At 43.7% G+C, this 20,442-nt stretch overlaps 1 protein-coding gene across 2 annotated transcripts in view; it reads right to left on the minus strand.

The window, feature by feature from the left end:
- C1QTNF12 (C1q and TNF related 12) overlaps positions 1–19,850 on the minus strand; it is a 22,332-nt gene extending 2,482 nt beyond the window's left edge. The window contains exons 1-8 of one of the 2 annotated variants that reach the window (XM_088178836.1): positions 17,748–19,850; positions 15,807–15,926; positions 14,353–14,464; positions 13,525–13,706; positions 11,597–11,705; positions 10,963–11,053; positions 9,419–9,497; positions 602–676 (exon numbers count right to left, since the gene is read on the minus strand). In XM_088178836.1, coding sequence (XP_088034962.1) covers positions 602–676; positions 9,419–9,497; positions 10,963–11,053; positions 11,597–11,705; positions 13,525–13,706; positions 14,353–14,464; positions 15,807–15,926; positions 17,748–17,930 — 951 coding nt within the window. In that variant the 5' untranslated portion in view covers positions 17,931–19,850. Of the gene's footprint in view, positions 1–601; positions 677–7,373; positions 8,484–9,418; positions 9,498–10,962; positions 11,054–11,596; positions 11,706–13,524; positions 13,707–14,352; positions 14,465–15,806; positions 15,927–17,747 lie in introns of those variants that run through there. The other variant, XM_088178837.1, reaches the window with a different exon arrangement.
- Between the last annotated feature and the right edge of the window lie 592 nt (positions 19,851–20,442).

A 20,442-nucleotide genomic window follows, 5' to 3' on the forward strand; every position in this document is an offset into this window, starting at 1 on the left:
GAGAGGGAAGAGCTGCTAAAATGAAATTTTTGCCTCAATTTCTCCCTCACAACACTGGGCCCAAATCACATCCCGAAGGCTTTGGGATGCAGGCCTGGCTGGATTTCAGGCAGAATTTATCTTCCACTTTCTAAAATTCCAACCTGGCTCCTAAAAAGCTCCAAGGGCCGTGGCTGGGAGGTTTCTGAGGACAAGGGAGAGGGATAAGAAAACAATAACCGGGATCCGATTTCTTGGGAGCCGCGGGAGGAGATAATTGGAGTCTCCAAGAGCTGCTGATAAGATCGGACTCGGTTGCTATTTTCAGGCTCAGACAGCAAGGCTGGAGACACCGAAATAAATCCTAAAACCCGAGCTGCAGGCTCCCAAAGAGCTCTGTCTCCAAGGAAATCCATAAATATTCCAAGGTGTGGGATACCAGGATTCCTTGGGGGCACCTCAGATGGGGCAGAACTGAGGGGAAAAGGAAGAATTAAGGGGGAAAAATTATTTTGTTTTAGTTCCAAAAGGGATTTTCTCTTCCTTGGGGTGTCCCAGCAGCAGCTCCTGGCTGCAATTCCTTCTGGGAAAGAGGCAGGGAATAAACAGAGCTGTGTTTAACCTGGAAAAGCAATTCCTGAGTGGAGTCAGGGTCTCCTGAGGGTCTCCATCCTCCAAATGGAACCTCAGGATTCACCTGGAGGAAGAGAAAACAAACCTGGATTAGAAAACTTGGAGAAGGATTTAATTCCAAGTTTAAAATTCCTGTGGGAATTTGGGGACAGGTCCAAGCTCTTCACAGTGGCCATGGCAGGGCACAGTGACACAGGATGGGTCCAAACTGGATTTCAAGGAATTTTCCTCATCGTTCCCACAGTCAATTCTTGGATCAGCAGGAATATTTGGGATCATCCCATTTTTCCTTGCTTTGGGCTCACCTCATCCATGTGGATCCAGTCATTCCCTGCTCCTGACAGTTGTTTATCCCAAAATATTTGGCTCTCGATGCTTTCCAGATGAAATCAGACATCAAAGGCCCAAAATTTCCTTCCTTCCCTCCCTCTGCCTTCCCCTTCCATGGCTTGTATTGATCAGGGATTTCTCCCTGGATTGGGAAGGGCAGTTTGGAAGGAAAAGGAAAGGCAGGATCCAGGATCAGGTTGGGAATGGCTGCAAATTCCTGGATTGGGGAATTGGGAGCAGCAGGAGAATTGGGATTATGCAGAATAAAAACCCCAGGGAAATCCAGCTTTAGGAATATTAAATGGGAAGGTTTTGTCCTTGCAAATGGGATGAAAATTCCAGGATATTTCCCCCCAGGAATTCTGGAGCCAAAGGGAGCTGCTTCCATTTCATCCACATCCTAAATGGGGTTCCCCTCCCTCACAGCATCCCTGCTGGATTTGGGGAAAAGGTTCCTGGAAAAAACAGGATCCTCAGGGAATGCCACATTCCCAAGGCTCCCAGAGCTCCAGGAGATTTTGGACCACGCTCCCAACTGGGATTTTGGGGTGTCCTGGGCAGGGATAAGGGTTGGACTCTGATCCCATGGATCCTCCCAGCTCAGGATATTCCCTAATTCCATGATTCCAGGTATCCCAGTGTCCCCTTTCCTTGAATTTCTTGTCCCTCCTGTCCCTGATTTCCTGATTTCCCTGGCAAGGACCATAACCCCAGGCTGGGATTTTGGGATATCCTACAGGACCAGGATGGGAATCAATGATCCCATGGATCCTTCCCTAATTCCATGATTCCAGGTGTCCCAATGTCCCCATTCCTGGAATTACCCCTTGCCCCTGATTCCCTGATTTCCCTGCAGCCCCTTCCCTGCAATCAGGGAATGTTTATCCCACCACTTCCCTTTCCATGGGAGGCTTTTCCATTGCTTTTCCATGCCTTTCCAGACATCAAACAGCTCATTTCCCTTGGCTTTTGTCCGTGAAATGGGCTGGAACCGAGGCTGTAAACAACTGCATCAGCAACGCTGAGGTTGATTTAAAAGCCAGGAATTTTATTTTTTTTTTTCCCCCTCCCCTCTGTCCTTTTTTTAACGCTTTAAATCCAACATTTTTCCACAGCTTTGCCTGTTCCCCTCTCTGGCTTTGCAGAGCAGGAAAGGGAAAGTGAGGAAAATAAGTTAGGGTAGAAATTGGGATGAAATGATCCTTAAAGGATTCTTGGGATCAGCCTGCAGTGCTGGGAGGATCCAGGTTAGAGAGAAATGGGAGGAAATTTTTTTACTGTTGGTTTTGGGGGTTTTTTTGTTTGTTGTTGGTTTTTTTTCTTTCTTTTTCTGGGCAAATCCAGAACATTTCAGGGAAAGCAGCTTGGGCAAAGAGAATTTTATTGTAGCTGCCCTGGGGAACAACATCAGCCGGGTGGTTCATGGCTGGATTTGAGGATCCTAAAGGGTTTTTCCAACCTCTGATTCCCAAATCTGGCAGGGATTGGGATCCTCAAGAGCACAGCCAGGAACCCACCTGGATTTCCAGAACTGGGGAGACTTTTAACATTCCTGTGCTTCCCCTTGGACGTTTTGAGACTCAAAACTACATTTTGGGACTCAAAACTACCTGTCAGAGCTTTTTTTCCTCTCATTCCCACAAAGAACTGGGAATTCAGAGGGAAATTTCCGTGTTTGGGGGCTTGGGCAGGATAGAGAATATTAATTAATTAATTAATTCTTTGTATTATATTAATATAAAGAATTTTTGCTGGGCAAATTTACTCGAGTTCAGATCCAGCCTTTTCCTCCCAAAATCCCATTTTTTCCACCCCTCCGAGACGGGGGATTTGGGCTGGGGGCTGGATTTCACCTCACATTTATCCACATCATCCATCAAACAATCGCTGCAGCATCCTCCTCCCTCTGCCTCCCTCCCTCCCTCCCTCCCTCATCCTTTGGGGGAATGTTGGAGAGGGACCAGCCTTGTCACTAATTGTGAATTGCGCTAATTGGGATATTTGGGATATTTAATCCCTGCTCCTGAAACCATCCCGGGGCTGCTGCATCAAAGACCCCAGTGTCACCAACACAGAGGAGTTTTTCATGCCGGGGGCTGCTCCGGGTGATGGCTCCAGCCTGGCTGGAGGGAAAAGCTGTTATTAGGGAATTAAAGCGGCGCGGACGCCGTTCCAGCAGGGCTCCGTCCAAGCCACGCGGCGCTGGGAGATGGGAATTGTGTCCCAGGCTGAGCCTGCCCCGGCTTCAGCATCCCCGGGGAAAATGGGAAAGGATCAGGGGCTCGCCCTGCTCCCCCTATGAGGTGGGGACCCCCGGAATTCCTGAGCCTGGAGATTTCCCTGGATGGATCTGAGCTCGTAATCACTGGGAAAAGGTTCGGTGGTCCCTTAGGGAAAGGCTCTGTGATCCCTTAGGGAAAGGTTCTGTGATCCCACAGGGAAAGGCTCCGTGATCCCACAGGGAAAGGCTCCGTGATCCCACAGGGAAAGGCTCCATGATCCATGAGGGAAAAGTTCCATGATCCCATAGGAAAATGCTCCCTGATCCCACAGGGAAAGGCCCGATCACCCCATAGGGAAAGGCCCCGTGATCCCATAGGAAAAGGCTCCATGATCCCATAGGGAAAGGCTCCCTGATCCCTTAGGAAAAAGCTCCACAATCCCTTAGGAAAAGGCTCCCTGATCCCATAGGGAAGAGGCTCCATGATCCCACAGGAAAAGGCCCCATGATCCCATAGGGAAAGGCTCCCTGATCCCTTAGGGAAAAGTTCCATGATCCCACAGGAGAAGGCTCTGTGATCCATGAGGGAAAAGTTCCATGATCCCATAGGAAAAGGCTCTGTGATCCCACTGGAAAAAACTCCACAATCCCTTAGGAATAGGCTCCCTGATCCCATAGGAAAAGGCCCCATGATCCCACAGGGAAAAATTCCATGATTCCACTGGAAAAGGCTCCATGATCCCTTAGGGAAAGGCTCCCTGATCCCACAGGGAAAGGCTCCCTGATCCCACAGGGAAAGGCCCCATAACCATCCATGAGCAGCAGTCAGTCAATCCCAGGGATGGTATTTTCCTGCTGGATTTGGGATTTGGATGGGAATTTTTAGGATTTTGGCTGGCTAAGACAAACATCCCAAAGCTGGGAACATCTGGAAGGCTCTGATCAGTGGGAACATCTGCTGGGGGTGTCTGCATTCCAGATGGGAGAAAACAGCTTGGAATTCCATCCAGGAAATCCAGGAAATCCTGTAGATGTGTCCTGGTGGGAGCAGGGAGCAAGGAGCTGAAAAACCAGAAAGAAAATCCAAAGAAACTCCAAAAATTCCACAAAAACCATCCCAAAAAAATCCAAGGAACCCACAAAACTCCACCAGAAACCCCCCCAAAAAATCCCAAAAAGAAAAAGGGATTCCTTCAGGAAAACCATCCTGGGAAAGGCTGAGCCCTATGGAATAAATTCAAATATTGGGATTTATTATTAATGCAATTTTCAATTATTTGGGGTCCCAAAGTGAGATTTTTTTTTGAAGGGAATTTTGGAATTTTTTTATCCAGACAGCGAGGCCTGGAAAACCAGGAAGCTGGACTTGGATTTTCCAATTGAAATCCATCCTAATCTCAGGAAAAACTCTCCAAAAAAAACCATTTCCATGTGTGGCACCTCCCCACCACAGGTTCCAGGGCCCATTTTCCATCTGTTCCCAGCTAAAAAAAGATGGGGAAAAAAAAGGTGAAAATCTGCCCCTCATTCCCAAGGAATTATCCCAAGGAAAATCCCAATTTCTTGAGATTTCAACCCTCACAGCTGCAACCCCCCAAAAGGTTTTTCCCAAATTTTTTTTTTTAAGGTTGGAATAAATTTTCCCCCCCCCCTTTTTTTTTTTTTTCCCCTCCTTCTCCTTGCATCCCAAAACCTGCCCAGGCCTCCTGGTATTTATTTGGGAAAAATGGAAAACTCCTGGTTCTCCCTCACAGGAGGCCCAAACCTTTCCTCTCCATCCTAATTAAGGTTCCTTCCATGGCTAATTAAATCCTCCAGGGAATTAATCCAAATTTCCTGCAATGAAAATCAGCTGGATCCACTCCCCATGCTCTGCTCTCCCAGGCTGGAATCTCCTTTTTTTTTTTTTTCCAACAGGGAATTGCACCAAGGAATTCTGTCACTTTTCCTCCTTTTCTCTGCCTTTTTTTGGAGTTTTAGGGAATTTTATTTCCAAGCTGAGCAGTCCAAATTTAACTTTATTGGGTTTTTTTTTTGGGGGGGGGGGGATTCCAGGATGTGAGTCAATTCCAGCCTCATCCCAGCATGGAATGAGGGAAAGATTTGCAGCAAATAAATCCCAAAATCCACTTTAGGACAATGTCAGGCCCTGGAAAATCCTGGATTTGGAGCAGGATTCCCATCCAGGCCTTTCCCAGTCCTGGATAAATCCCTCCAAGAATTTTCCAAGGGTTTGGAACACAATTTTCTGAGGATTCAGCTGCTTCCCTGAGGAAGGGAAAAATCCCTTTTGTGGGGCTGGATCAGCAAATCCTGGAATTCCATCCCAGCTGAATCCTCCTGGAATTCCAGGATGTGATTCCACAGAATCCCAGCACAATTCCAACCTCATCCTTTTCTTTCCCAACAAAGAATGAAGGAATGAGTGGAAAAGATTTGCAGCAGATAAATCCCAAAATTCACTTTAGGACAAATGCCAGGCCCTGGAAAATCCCAAATCAGGGATTTTCCAGGATGTGATTCCAGCCTGATCCCAGCAAGGAATGAAGGAAAAGTTTGCAACAGGTAAATCCCAAAATTCCCCTTCAATCCCTGGAGAATCCCAAGGCAGGGATTTGCAACCCTGAACAGGAACCTCCAGACAAAAATAAACACCAGGCAGGGAATATTTATTTTAGTCACATTCCAGACTCTCGGATTTCTGGCAGTTTCCAGCTCTCCTGGAATTCCCAGCCCTGCTTGACAGATCTCTCCATCTCCTTCCCCAAGGGGAATTTTTTTTCCACTTGGGATTTGCCCACACAGATGAATTTTTGGGAATTTGCTGCTGGATTTGGTGTGGATTCGCTCTTGCAGGACAGGGGAGATTTTGGGAGCAGATTTTTGGGAGCACATCCCAGCCTTTCCCAGGTTTTGGACAGGTGCTGGAATCATTAAAATCTAAGGGAAAAAAAAAATCATCCCCTAAAAGGCAGTTTTTAATTAAAAATTAATTTTTGAGGTGCTGGGGAAATATTTGGGAAAGGAAAACGAGAAACAAAAGGGGAAAGGAAAGGGAAAAAGAAAAGGGGAAAGGAAAAAGGGAAAGAAAAGAAAAAAGGAAAAAGGAAAGAAAAAGGGAAAGGAAAAAGGGAAAGGAAATCCCCACAATTTTACCCCCAACTCCTCTCGCTCCCCCCAAATCCCCCCACGGCACCAAAAGCTCTCCCAGATCCCCTCTGAACATTCCCAAATCCCTCTGAACAATTCCTGAATTTACTGAGCAATTCCTGAATTTCCTGACGAATTCCTGAATTTACTGAGCAATTCCTGAATTTCCTGACGAATTCCTGGATTTCCTGAGGAATTCCTGAATTTCCTGACGAATTCCTGAATTTACTGAGTTTCCTGAGGAATTCCTGAATTCCTAAATTTCCTGAGCAGTTCCTGAATTTCCTGAGCAGTTCCTGAATTTCCTGAGCAATTTCTAAATTTTGTCCCAAAATTGTGTGGATTTTTTTTCCCAAAATTGTGTGGAATTGTGTCCCAAAATTCTGTGGATTTTTGTCCCCAAAATTGTGTGGATTTGTGTGGAATCGTGTCCCAATCCTTGGGGAAAATCTCCCAAAATATCCCAGGTGACAAAGGCAGCCCCTCCCCCATCCTTCCCTCCGGCCCCTCGCACTTTTTCATTTTTCATTTTTCACTTTTCATTTTTTTTCACTTTTCCTTTCCCAGTTTTTTTTTTTTTTTCCTTCCAAGGTTGTTTTTTTTTGTTTTTTTTTGGGAATCCAATATCCCGTGGCCTCCTCGGTCTGCAGATCAAAGTGACCAAAGAGCCCGAGCTGGTGACAGCAAAGAAATCAAAACCTGGGAGGAAAAGAAAACAATTCCTGGAAAAAAATTAAAATAAAATAAAATAAAGTAAAATAAAATAAAATAAAATAAAATAAAATAAAATAAAATAAAATAAAATAAAATAAAATAAAATAAAATAAAATAAAATAAAATAAAATGGATTTTGGGATCATTCCTGCACTTTGCAGGGCCCCAGGCTCTGCTCCAATCCCGGATTCCCTGGAAAATATCCCTGAGTGAGCAAAGCCCGGTTTGGGGAATTTGGGAATCCCTCACCACCACACCCAAAAAAATAAAAAATAAAAAAATTTTAAAATCACCAAATTATTTCTGGTCTTTCCCATCTCAATCCTTCATTTCCAATGCCACGGAAAAATCCAAATTTTTGTTTTTATTTTTTTTTTTAATTAATTAAATTATAAAATCCCTCACCACCACACACAAAAAAAAAAATAAAAAAATCACCAAATCATTTCTGGTTTTTCCCATCTCAATCCTTCATTTCCAAACCCAAAAACAAATAAAATCAATTCCCCCCCCCCCCAAAAAAAATAAAATAAAATAAAATAAAAACCCCAGTGCTGGTTACAAGTGCTACGGTGAAATAATTAAAATAATTAAAATAATTAAATCGCGAGGTAACGAGCCCCGAATCTCAGCGTGAAGCACAAATTAAATATTCCCAAAATTTCTGTGGGATGATTAAAAAAAAAATAAAATAAAATAAAAATTTTTAAAAAAGGAGAATTGTGGTGAAAAGCAGCAGCAAATTCTGGAAGCAAAGCTGGAGGAGCTGGGGGAGGATTTGGGATTCTGCAGGGAATTTGTGGGATTTGGGGTTTGGGGTTTGGGAATTTGGGGATTGGGGTTTTGGGGATTTGGAGATTGGGAATTTGGGGTTTTGGGGTTTAGGATTTCGGGGTTTGGGGATTTTGGAGTTTTGGGATTTTTGGGGATTTTGGGGTTTAGGGGTTTTGGGGTTTGCGGTTTTGGGGGTTTTGGGATTTTGGGGTTTTGGGGATTTTGGGGTTTTGGGGGTTTGGGGATTTTGGGGTTTGGGGATTTGGGATTTTGGGGGTTTGGGGGATTTGGGGATTTTGGGGTTTGGGGATTTGGGATTTTGGGGGTTTGGGGGATTTGGGGATTTTGGGGTTTGGGGATTTGGGATTTTGGGGGTTTGGGTTTGACATTTGGGGATTTGGGATTTTGGGGGTTTGGGGATTTGGGATTTTGGGGGTTTGGGTTTGACATTTGGGGATTTGGGATTTGGGGGGTTTAGTGGATTTTGGGATTTTGGCGATTTGGGGGTTTGGGGATTTTGGGGTTTGGGATTTGGGGATTTGGGATTTTAGGATTTTGGGATTTTTGGGGTTTGGGGTTGCTGCTAGGCTCCCATCAGCATCCCCATGAAATCCGAGCCCGTCTGGACGGTGATGGCGGCGCCGGCGCTGTTGTCCACAAAGATGGAGGCGTACTGACCGGCCTGGGGTATTGATCACATTGATTGATTGATTATAGGGTATCGATCACATTGATTATAGGGTATTGATCACATTGATTATAGGGTATTGATAAGATGGAGTGTACTGACCGGCCTGGGGTATTGATCACATTGATTGATTGATTATAGGGTATTGATCACATTGATTATCATATTGATTATAGGGTATTGATCACATTGATTATAGGGTATTGATCACAGGGTATTGATCATCACACTGATCACAGGGTATTGATCACATTGATCACAGGGTATTGATCACATGGTATTGATCATATTGATTATAGGGTATTGATCACAGGGTATTGATCACATTGATTATAGGGTATTGATCATCACATTGATTATAGGGTATTGATCACATTGATCACAGGGCATTGATCATATTGATTATAGGGCATTGATCACATTGATCACAGGGCATTGATCATATTGATTATAGGGCATTGATCACATTGATCACAGGGCATTGATCATATTGATTATAGGGTATTGATCATATTGATTACAGAGTATTGATAAGATGGAGGCATACTGACCGGCCTGGGATCAATACATGGTATTGATCATGGGCTATTGATCATATTGATATCATATCACATTGATCACAGGGTATTGATCAGGGAGATATTGATTACAGGAATATTGATCACAGGCTATTGATCACACAGTGGGAATGTCAGATTGGCACTGGGGGATGGGATTGGGAAGGGTTATTGATCACGGGGGTATTGATATGGTGCAGTCTGTTATATTGTATTATATTAATATAAAATTATAGTGTATATATATTTATATACTGGATTTGGGGTGACTGATTGGTGTGGACACGGTGCACTCTGTAATTCCTTTTTTCTGGGAATTCCATCACCTAAAGGGCAGGAATTGGGCAGAAATTGGGATTTCCAGGGCCTCACCTGCAGCTGCAGCAGCCCATGGACACAAACGGTGAAGATTCTGCTGTTGCTTTCCAGCCCAGCAATGACTTCCAGGGAGCTGAAATAGGAAATAAACGGATTAAACCCCACAGCTGGCTGGGCTGGCACAATCATCCCCCAAAATTTCCCCGGAATTCCGAGCAGTTGGACCAAAAAAGGTGAATTTTGAGTGGGTTTGGGATGTTTGGGAAGGGTTTAAAGCCGGGTTGGAGCAAGATTGGGGTGGTGGAAGGTGGGAATGAGAAGAATTTTGAGGTCCATGATTCCATAATTCCATAACTCAGTAATTCCAGGATTCCATAATTCCATAACTCAGTAATTCCAGGATTCCATAATTCTACAATTCAGTATTTCCATGATTCCTTAAATCCATTATTCCATAAATCTATAAATCAATATTTCCATGATTCCATAATTCAATCATTCCATTATTACATTATCCCATAATTCAATATTTCCACAATTCCATAATTCCATAACTCAGTAATTCCATGATTCCATGATTCCATAATTCTACAATTCAATAATTCCATGATTCCATGCCTCCATAATTCCATAATTAAAAACAAACCAGCAGCAATTCCTGCCCAATCCCTGCCTGGCTGTGGAATTTTTCCCCTCCTCATTTCCAGCCCGATTTTCCACGGCTCATCCCAAAGCCCTGGGGGTTTTTCCAGGCTGCCATTCCCAGGAAATTCCACAGGGATTGTGTCCAGGCAGGTTCCTGTCCCTGCTGCCAGATCCTTCCCTCCCAGCCACTGGGATCCATCCCAGATCCATCCTGAAAAATCTGGGATCTCTCCCAAATCCATCCTGAAAAATCTGGGATCCATCCTGAAAAATCTGGGATCCATCCCAAATCCATCCTGAAAAATCTGGGATGAGTCCCAAATCCATCCTGAAAATTCTGGGATCTCTCCCAAATCCATCCTGAAAATTCTGGGATCTCTCCCAGTTGGCTGGAATATTTGGAAATATTAAAGATTCGAGGACAAGAATTGCTCAAATTGGGTGAAATATTTGAAACTATTGAAGATTCAAGGAAAATAATTGCTAAAATTGGGTAAAATATTTGAAATGATTGAAGATTTGAGGACAAGAATTTGCTAAAATTGGGAGAAATATTTGGAATATTGAAGATTCGAGGACAAGAATTGCTCGAATTGGGCAAAATATTCGGAAATATTGAAAATTCGAGGAAAATAATTGCTAAAATTGGGTGAAATATGTGGAAATATTGAAGATTCGAGGAAAATAATTCGCTAAAATTAGGTGCAATATTTGAAATTATTGAAGATTTGAGGACAAGAATTGCTAAAATCGGGTGAAATATTCGGAAATATTGAAAATTTGAGGAAAATAATTCGCTAAAATCGGGTGAAATACTCGGAAATATTGAAGATTCGAGGAAAATAATCGCTAAAATCGGGTAAAATATTTGAAACTATTGAAGATTCGAGGACAATAACTCGCTAAAATCGGGTGAAATATGAAAAAGGGGAGGCCCAGCCCGTGTGACTCACGTGTACCGCTGGCACAGGGACTCGATGCAGATCAGGACCCGCACGTTGTCCCGGGCCCGCAGCTGCCCTTTGCTCCTCAGCTCGCTGTGATCTGGGAAAAACAGCAGGAAAAGGCTCAGAATTCCCCCAAAATCCGGGGATTTGGGGCTGTGCAGGGACAGCAGCAGCACCGGGAGGGGTTGGGGATGCAGAAAGTGCTGGAAGGTTCCTGCAAATCCCACGAGGGATCCGAGGGGGATCCATCAGGGATGGAAATTCTGGGAAAATCGGATTTTAAAAGGGAATCCAAGGTGGATCCATCAGTGATAGAAACTCTGGAATATCAGATTTTAAAAGGAGATCCATGGATGGATCTATCAGGCAGAACCTCTGGAAAAATGGATTTTAAAATGGGATCCAAGGTGGATCCATCAATGATAGACCTGGTCATATCCAGGTTTTCCCAGGTTTTCCCTGGGCCATCTCCAGGTTTTCCCGTGTTCTCCCGGTTTTTCCCGTACTCTCCCGGTTTCTCCCGTGTTCTCCCGGTTTTTCCCGGGTTTTCCTCTCCCGGTTTTTCCCGGTTTGTCCCGTACTCTCCCGGTTTTTCCCGTTTTTTCCCATGCTCTCCCGGTTTGTCCCGTGCCGCACTCACCGATGTGGATGTTGGCTGAGAATTGGTAGATGCCGCCCACGGGCGCTGTGAAGCGGCCGCTCGCCAAATTGAGCCCCGTGCCCCGCAGGAACGCGCCCTTGGCCAGCGGCTGTGGGGAGAAAACACAGCTGGGGTGACCCCAAATCCATGGGGCGACCCCAAATCCATCCCTGGGGTGATCCCAAATTCCTGGGCTGCTCCTGGCTCCATCACTGTGTTGATCCCAAATCCATCCCAGTGCTGCTCCCAAATCCCTGTGCTGATCCCAAAACCATCTCTGGGCTGATCCCAAATCCCTGGGCTGATCCCAAATCCCTGTGCTGATCCCAAATCCCTGGGCTGATCCCAAATCCTTGTGCTGATCCCAAATCCTTGTGCTCATCCCAAATCCCTCTGCTGATCCCAAATCCCTGTGCTGATCCCAAATCCCTGCGCTGATCCCAAATCCCTGTGCTGATCCCAAATCCTTGTGCTCATCCCAAATCCCTGCGCTGATCCCAAATCCCTGTGCTGCTCCCGAATCCCTGTGCTGATCCCAAATCCCTCTGCTCATCCCAAATCCCTCTGCTCATCCCAAATCCATCCCCGTGTGCTTCTCGTGGCTCTGAATTCCCAGAGGGAATTTTCCAGAACCAGCCCCTTCTTGTCCCGGGCTGCAGCTCCAGCTTTGGCACCCAGAGCCTCCCTGGGCAGCTCCGAGCCAGGAAAAAATTGGGAAGGAGTTGGGCACCCCACCCCTGAGGCACGGGAAGCACGGATGGCTTAATTAGCCCCATTTTCCCCGCTAATTAATGAGGCAGCAGCTCTGCCTCCAGCCCCGCCCACGCCTCAGGGCTGATCCTGCCTGGCTGCCAAAAGTTTGGGGAAAACGCAGGAATTTATTTCCTTTGGGGAATAAACAGAGCCTGCGGTGCTGCAGCTGTCAGGATGGGATTGTCCCCGTCACCTTCCCTCTTCAAACCCTTCCTGACACCTCCCTCAGGGCCTTGGTGACCCCAAAACCCAGAATAAATAAATTATCCAATTATTATGGGGGTTTGATTCTTAGTTTTATGCTGAGAAGCGTGAAAAAGACCTCTGGGAAAAAATGGATTTGAAAAAAGGGGATTCAAGGTGGATCCATCAGAGGTGGAATGTCTGGGAAAATGGATTTAGAAAGGAGATCCAAGGTGGATCCATTAGGGCAGAACCTCTGGAAAAATTGATTTAAAAAGAGAATCTAAGGTGAATCCATCAGTGATTGAAAATCTGGAAAAATGGATTTTAGAAGGGGATCCAAGGTGGATCCATCTGTGATGGAACCTCTGGAATATCAGATTTTAAAAGGGGATCCAAGGTTGGTCAATCAGTGTGAAAACCTCTGGAAAAACTGATTTTAAAAGGGAATCCAAGGTGGATCCATCAGAGATGGAACCTCTGGGATAATGGATTTAAAAAGAGGATCAAAGGTGGACAGAACACCTGGAAAAATGGATTTTAAAAAAGGGATCCAAGCTGGATCTATCAGTAACAGAACCTCTGGAAAAATGAATTTAAAAAGGGAATCCAGGGTAGATCCATCAGTGATAGAACTTTTGGGATAATGGATTTAAAAAGGAGATCCATGGACGGATCCATCAGTGATGGAATGTTTGGAATATCAGATTCAAAAAGGGATCCAAGGTGGATCCATCAGTGATGGAATGTCTGGAAAAACGGATTTAAAAAGGGGATTCAAGGTGGATCCATCAGTGATGGAACCTCTGGAAAAATGGATTTTAAAAGGGAATCCCAGATGGATCCATCCCTGGCCCTCCTTTGGGGACACTTTTCCCTGGATTTTTCTCTCCCTTTCCTTCCGAGAGGAGTCCCTGACGTTCCTGCTGAGCCAGGGAGCCCCAGGGAGCTGGAGCTGCTGGGGATGGTTCTGGAATTCCTCCTCCCCTCACCGACTGGAAATTGTGCAGCTCCACCAAGGTTTTCTTGTCCACCATGAGCTGGCCCTTGAGCTGGCAGTGGAAAGCCTCGTCCAGGCGCCGGCGGGACGGGAGCTCCTGCAGGGACAGCAGCCCCGGGGGCAGCGGGCTGGGCTGGGCTGGGATGGGCTGGGAGGATCGGTATTCCATGGCTTCTGGGGGAAAAGGGAATAAAAATTAAAATAAAATTAAATAAAATCTTCATTTTAGGGCCTGGCCTATGAGTGGAATCTCCTGTAGGGACAGCAGCACCGGGGGCAGCTGGCTGGGCTGGGCTGGGATGGACTGGGAGGATCAGTGTTCCATGGCTTCTGGGGGAAAAGGGAAAAAAATTAAAATAAAATGAAATAAAATCTTCATTTTTGGGGGTGCAGCTGGCTGGGCTGGGATGGACTGGGAGGATCGGTATTCCATGGCTTCTGGGGGAAAAGGGAATAAAAATTTAAAATAAAATGAAATAAAATCGTCATTTTTGGGGAGGCAGCTGGAACAGACAGGGCTGCTCAGTGCTCCACGGCTTCCGAGGGAAACAGGGAATAAAATGAAATAAAATGAAATTAAATCTTCATTTAAAGGCCTGGCCCATGAACCCATTAATATTTGATCAGAATTCTACACTTGAATTTTCAATTTTAAGTCCAGCAGCAACAGGGGAATATTTTTGGTTGCCAGGGGAAGCTTTAGGGGGAGGATTTCTCCTGGTGCCTCACCAAAACAGAGCTCTTCCAGCCTTTAATCCACTTTACCTTTAATATCCTTTAAAAAATCTTTTAAAATATTTTACCTTTTAAAATCTTTTACCTTTTAAGATCTCCTTGAATTCCTGTAGAAGAACTTCCCTGGTGACTTCAGCCCCAGGAGCTCCCGGAGGCCCCTGAGGCCCAGGAGGCCCCGGAGGCCCAACCAGGCCTCGCTGAGGGAACAAAACAAGGAAAATTGGGATTAAAATCTGGGAATTGCAGTGACATCATCAAAAGTAAAGGGTTTTATTCCCAGGAAATCCCTGGAATTATCTTTGAGGTGGGAAAATTATTTAAAGAATCCAAGATTGTCCAAGCAGTGCATGGGGAGTGCCCCTGAGGCCCAGGAGGCCCCGGAGGCCCAACCAGGCCTCACTGAGGGAACAAAGCAAGGAAAATTGGGATTAAAATCTGGGAATTGCAGTGACATCATTAAAAGTAAAGGGTTTTATTCCCAGGAAATCCCTGGAATTCCTTAAATTATCTTTGAGGAGGGAAAATTATTTAAAGAATCCAAGATTGTCCAAGCAGTGCATAGGGAGTGCCCCTGAGGCCCAGGAGGCCCAACCAGGCCTCGCTGAGGGAACAAAACAAGGAAAATTGGGATTAAAATCTGGGAATTGCAGTGGCATCATCAAAAGTAAAGAGTTTTGTTCCCAGGAAATTCCTGGAATTATCTTTGAGGAGAGAAAATCGTTCAAAGAATCCAAGATTGTCCAAGCAGTGCATGGGGAGTGTCCCTTAGGCCCAGGAGGCCCTCGAGGCCTGACCAGGCCTCGCTGAGGGAACAAAACAAGGAAAATTTGGATTAAAATCTGGGAATTGCAGTGACATCACCAAAAGTAAAGGGTTTTGTTCCCAGAAAACCCCTGAAATTCCTTAAATTATCTTTGAGGTGGGAAAATTATTTAAAGAATCCAATATTTTCCAAGCAGGTATGGGGAGTGCCCCTGAGGCCCAGAAGGCCCGATCAGGCCTTGCTGAGGGAACAAAGCAAGGAAAATTGGGATTAAAATCTGGGAATTGCAGTGACATCACCAAAAGTAAAGGGTTTTGTTCCCAGAAAACCCCTGAAATTCCTTAAATTATCTTTGAGGAGGGAAAATCATCCAAAGAATCCAAGATTGTCCGAGCAGCACATGGGGAGTGCAACATGATCCAGCGTCGCTCAGATCATTAATTTGAAATAAATTTAATTTGAAATAAACCACTTGTCCACACCTTGACTGATTTATCCTTTGGGATACTTGGACTTTATCTCTTAGAAGGATTAAAAAAGATGGATTTTATTTTTACTGAGTGCAAAAATAACCCAAAAAAAAAAGTTTCAAGAGAGTTGGAAATTCCCACCTCCCCCAAAGCAAAAAGGCTCAAACTTCCCCAAAAAATGGAGAAATTAAACACAAAAAAAAAAAAAAAAAAAAAAGGAAATTCATCTGTCTGGGCTGGGGAGAGCTGGAACGCTGAGGATGAGCAGGAAGGGAAATCATTGGACACAGGGAGTTCAAACCTTACCAATTTCTTGTCTTTGCCTTTGCATCTCCTCTTGGAATTGTTTCCGTCGTCGGGGCGGTGCACGAAGGAGATCCAGGTCCTGCGGGGATCCGTGATCCGAGGCTCTGCAGATTCCTGGAGCTGAGGACACACCAGGACAAGATGGCACAGCTTGAAATTCCATGGAAAAATATTCCCAGATATTCAGAGGATGTAAAAAAAAAAAAAAAAATCCAGCCCAGGCTGATCCTGTGCTTTTGGAAGGACACTGAGGAAGAGTCAAAATGTCTGAAAATGCCTCAGAAACCTTTCTGGATAAATTCCAGATTTGGATCCCTTCTAAATAAATTCCAGATTTGGATCCTTTCTAAATAAATTCCAGATTTGGATCCCTTCTAAATAAATTCCAGATTTGAATCCCTTCTAAATAAATTCCAAATTTGGATCCTTTGTGAGCAAATTCTGAATCTCTTTGGAATAAATTCTGGAATTGAATTCTTTCTGGATAAAATTCTGGCTTATGATACTTTCTGGGGAAAAAAAAAATCTGGATTTGGATCCTTTATGGATAAATTCTTGATTTAGATCCCTTCTGAATAAATTCTGGATTTGGATACTTTCTGGAAAAAACGGATTTTTTAGGGAGAATTGATGGAAAATGGGAATTTCATGGGGAATTTTTGGTTTTAATGGCAATTAAAACAAAAGGGATGGAGGAGTTTTAGAGGGAGAACCTCAAAAATTCAGCGTGGCCACAGAACCCTGCAGCACATCCCAAAAACCAGGAGGAAAAATCCGATTTTTTTTTTTTTTAGGGAGAAATGATGGAAAATGGGAATTCCATGGGGAATTTCTGGTTTTAATGGGAATTTTTGAGGAGCTGAAGGTTTTTTTTTTTTTTTAGAGCCCCAAAGCTGCCCAAGCTGAACCAATTACCGGGATATTCCCGGGGACAGCAACAATTGTTCCCAAATTTGTGACTCCTTGGTGGCCAGGCCCCAATTCCGGCCTTGTCCCCTGGTTGTCATGGCAACTGCCAGGGCTGATGGCCCTGAGGTCACCCCATGGGGACAGGGACAATTCTGTGTCACTTCATGGGGACAGGGACAATTCTGTGTGACCCCATGGGGACAGGGACAATTCTGTGTCAATTCTGTGTCACCCCACAAGGACATTTTTGTGTCACCCCACGGGGACATTTCTTTGTCACCTCTGGGGACATTCCTATAATATAATATAATATAATATAATGTAATGTAATGTAATGTAATGTAATGTAATGTAATGTAATGTAATGTAATATAATATAATATAATATAATATAATGTAATATAATGTGTTTTGTATATAATATATATAAAATATAATACATATAATAGATCTATTATAGATAATATATAAAAATAAATATATAATATATGATATATATAATTATATATTATATTCTATAATATGCACATAATATATATAAACACTAAATGCACATAATGTATATAATATATGTTATATTATATTGTATTGTATTATATTGTATTGTATTATATTATATTATATTATATTATATTATATTATATTATATTATATTATATTATATTATATTAATTATATTATAGTATAGTATATTATACTATATTATAGTATATCGTATATTATATTATAGTACATTATATTATATTATATATTAAAATATTAAAATACAGTATAATAAAATATAGTTATTTCTAGAAATCAATTCATGGAATGGAATGGAATGGAATGGAATGGAATGGAATGGAATGGAATAGAATAGAATAGAATAGAATAGAACAAAATAAAATAAATAAAATAAAATTAAACAAAATTAAAACAAAACAAAACAGAATAAAATAAAATAAAATAAAATAAAATAAAATTAAATTAAATTAAATTAAATTAAATTAAATTAAATTAAATAAAACAAAAATAAGAAGTGGCAGGACCCACCCCGGGCTGCTCCTCGCTGTTGGCCAGGGAGGCGTTCAGGGGCTCCGGGAGCTCCTTGCGGCCCTTCCTGTCCCTCCTGGCCGCGGCCACGGCGCGGGGACACAGCTGGAGGCACAGCTGGAGGCACAGCTGCAGGCACAGCTGGAGCAGCAGCAGCCGCCACAGCTGCCGGAGGGACGGCATGGCTGGGACAGCCAGGAACCCCGGCTGCCGTCCCCAAATTCACAATTTATTATGGCAGGGTCAAAGATGCAGGTGGAAAATCCCTCAGGAGCAAAAAAAAAAAAAAATCAGGTTTGTGTAAAAAAAAAATCTGAATTTATCAGGTCAGGGTCAAAGAGGCAGGTGGAAAATCCTTCAGGAGCAAAAAAAATCAGATTTGTGCCCCAAAAAATCAGAATTTATTAAGCCAGGATCAAGGAGCCTTGGGGATGCTCCAGGAGAGACAAAAATCTGGATTTGTGTCCCAAAAAATCTGAATTTATTAAGCCAGGATCAAGGAGTCAGGTGTAAAATCCCTCAGGACCAAAAAAAAAAATCAGATTTGTGCCCCAAAAATCCGAATTTATCAAGTCCAGATCAAGGAGCCTTGGGGATGCTCCAGGAGAGACAAAAATCCGGATTTGTGTAAAAAAAAAAATAATAAAAAATCTCAATTTCTTAAGTCAAGATCAAGGAGCCAAGAGCAAAATGGTCCAGGAGGGAGAAAAATCCGGACTTGTGTCCCAAAAAATGGGAATTTATTAAGTCAGGATCAAGGGGTCAGGTGTAAAATCCTTCAGGATCAAGAAAAAAACAACAAAAAATCCAAATTTATCAAGTCAGGATTAAGGAACCAGGGGGAAATGCTCCAGGAGGGAGAAAAATCCGAGTTTGTCTCCAAAAAAATCCGAATTTACCAAGTCAGGATTAAGGAGCCAAGCACGAAATGTTCCAGTTCCAATAAAAAAAACAAGAAAAATCCAAATTATGGGATCAAAGAGCCAGGTGTAAAATCCTTCAGGAGGGAGAAAAATCCGGATTGGAGTCCCCAAAAAAAAAAAAAAAAAAATCCAAATTTCTTAAGGCAGGATCAAGGAACCAGATGGAAAAATCCACATTGGTGTCCAAAAAAATCCGAATTTATCAGGTCAGGATGAAGGAGCCAGGTGTAAAATCCCACAGTACCAAGAAAAATCAGATTTATCTCCGAAGAAAATCCAAATTTCGCAAGGATCCAACAAAAAAATCCGTCTCAAAAAAAAAAAAAAAAAAAAAAATTCAAATTTCAGGAAATCCCAAGCAGCCGAGTGCAAAATCCTCCAGGACACCCAAAAAAAAAAAAAAAAAAAAAAAAAAAATTCCCGGATTTGTGTCCAAAAAAAAAAAAAAAATTCCAAATTTCCTCGGGCTGGAGAAGGTGGAGCTGGATTTGGGATTTGTTTGGAATTCTGGAGAAGGAGCCGAGTCCATGGAGCTTCCCAGGAATCCCAAAGGCCTGGAAGGGCAGCTCTGCCTCCTAAAATCCGCCCTAAAACTGGTTTTAAAGGCACTCAGCCCCTCCTAAATCCGGCCTGAAATTGATTTTATTTTGCCCCCAAAATCCACCTTGAAACTGGTTTTATTTTGCCTCCTAAATCCGGCCTAAAACTGATTTTAAAGGCACTCAGCCACTCCAAAATCCGACTTGAAACCGGTTTTATTCTGCCTCCAAAATCAGGTTTGAAACTGGTTTTACTTTTCCGCTTTAAATCCGACTTGAAATTGGTTTTTAAGGCACTCTGTGCACCCAAAATCCGACTTGAAACCGGATTTACTCTGTCCCCTCTGCTCCCCCAAAATCGGATTTAAAACTGATTTCACTCTGCTCCTCTAAATCGGGTTTAAAATCGGTTTTAAAGGCGCTCAGCCCCCCCCAGATCTGGTTTTAAACCGGTTTTAAAGGCGCTCAACCCCCCAGATCGGGTTTAAAATTGGTTTTAAAGGCTCTCACCCCCCCCCAGATCTGGTTTTAAAGACACTCAGCCCCCCCAGGTCGGGTTTAAAACTGGTTCTAAAGACGCTCAGACCCCAGATCTGGTTTTAAAATTGGTTTTAAAGGCACTCCCCCCCCCCCAGATCGGGTTTAAAACTGGTTTTAAAGGCTCTCAGCCCCCCAGGTCGGGTTTAAAACTGGTTTTAAAGGCACTCAGCCCCCCAGATCTGGTTTTAAAGGCTCTCACCCCCCCCAGATGGGGTTTAAAACTGGTTTTAAAGGCTCTCAGCCCCTCAAATCGGGTTTAAATTGGTTCTAAAGGCTCTCAGCCCCCCAGGTCGGGTTTAAAACTGGTTTTAAAGGTGCTGTAAGGAAGCGCAGCGCTGAGCGGGGCTTTGCTGCTCCCCCCGGGCGCTCAGAGCCCGCGGCTCGGCCCGTCCGGAATGCGGCGGCTCCGGGGATGGATCCTCATCCTCCCCTCTCGGCATTCCAGGGAATTGGCATCCAGGGAAACGCCGCGCTCAGCCTTGGAGGGAGGGATGGGAGCTCTCAGAGCACAGAAAACCCCAATCCCAAAAAAAAAAACCCCAATCCCAAAAAAAAAACCCAAAAACCAGTCCCAAAAAAACCCCAAAAACCAGTCCCAAAAAAACCCAATCCCCCCCAAAAAATTCCCAAAAAAACCCAATCCCCCAAAAAACCAATCCCCCCCCAAAAAAATCCCAAAAAAACCAATCCAAA

This window comes from Sturnus vulgaris, chromosome 25 (genome assembly GCF_052056855.1).
Source record: "Sturnus vulgaris isolate bStuVul1 chromosome 25, bStuVul1.hap1, whole genome shotgun sequence".
NCBI classification, from domain to species: domain Eukaryota; kingdom Metazoa; phylum Chordata; class Aves; order Passeriformes; family Sturnidae; genus Sturnus; species Sturnus vulgaris.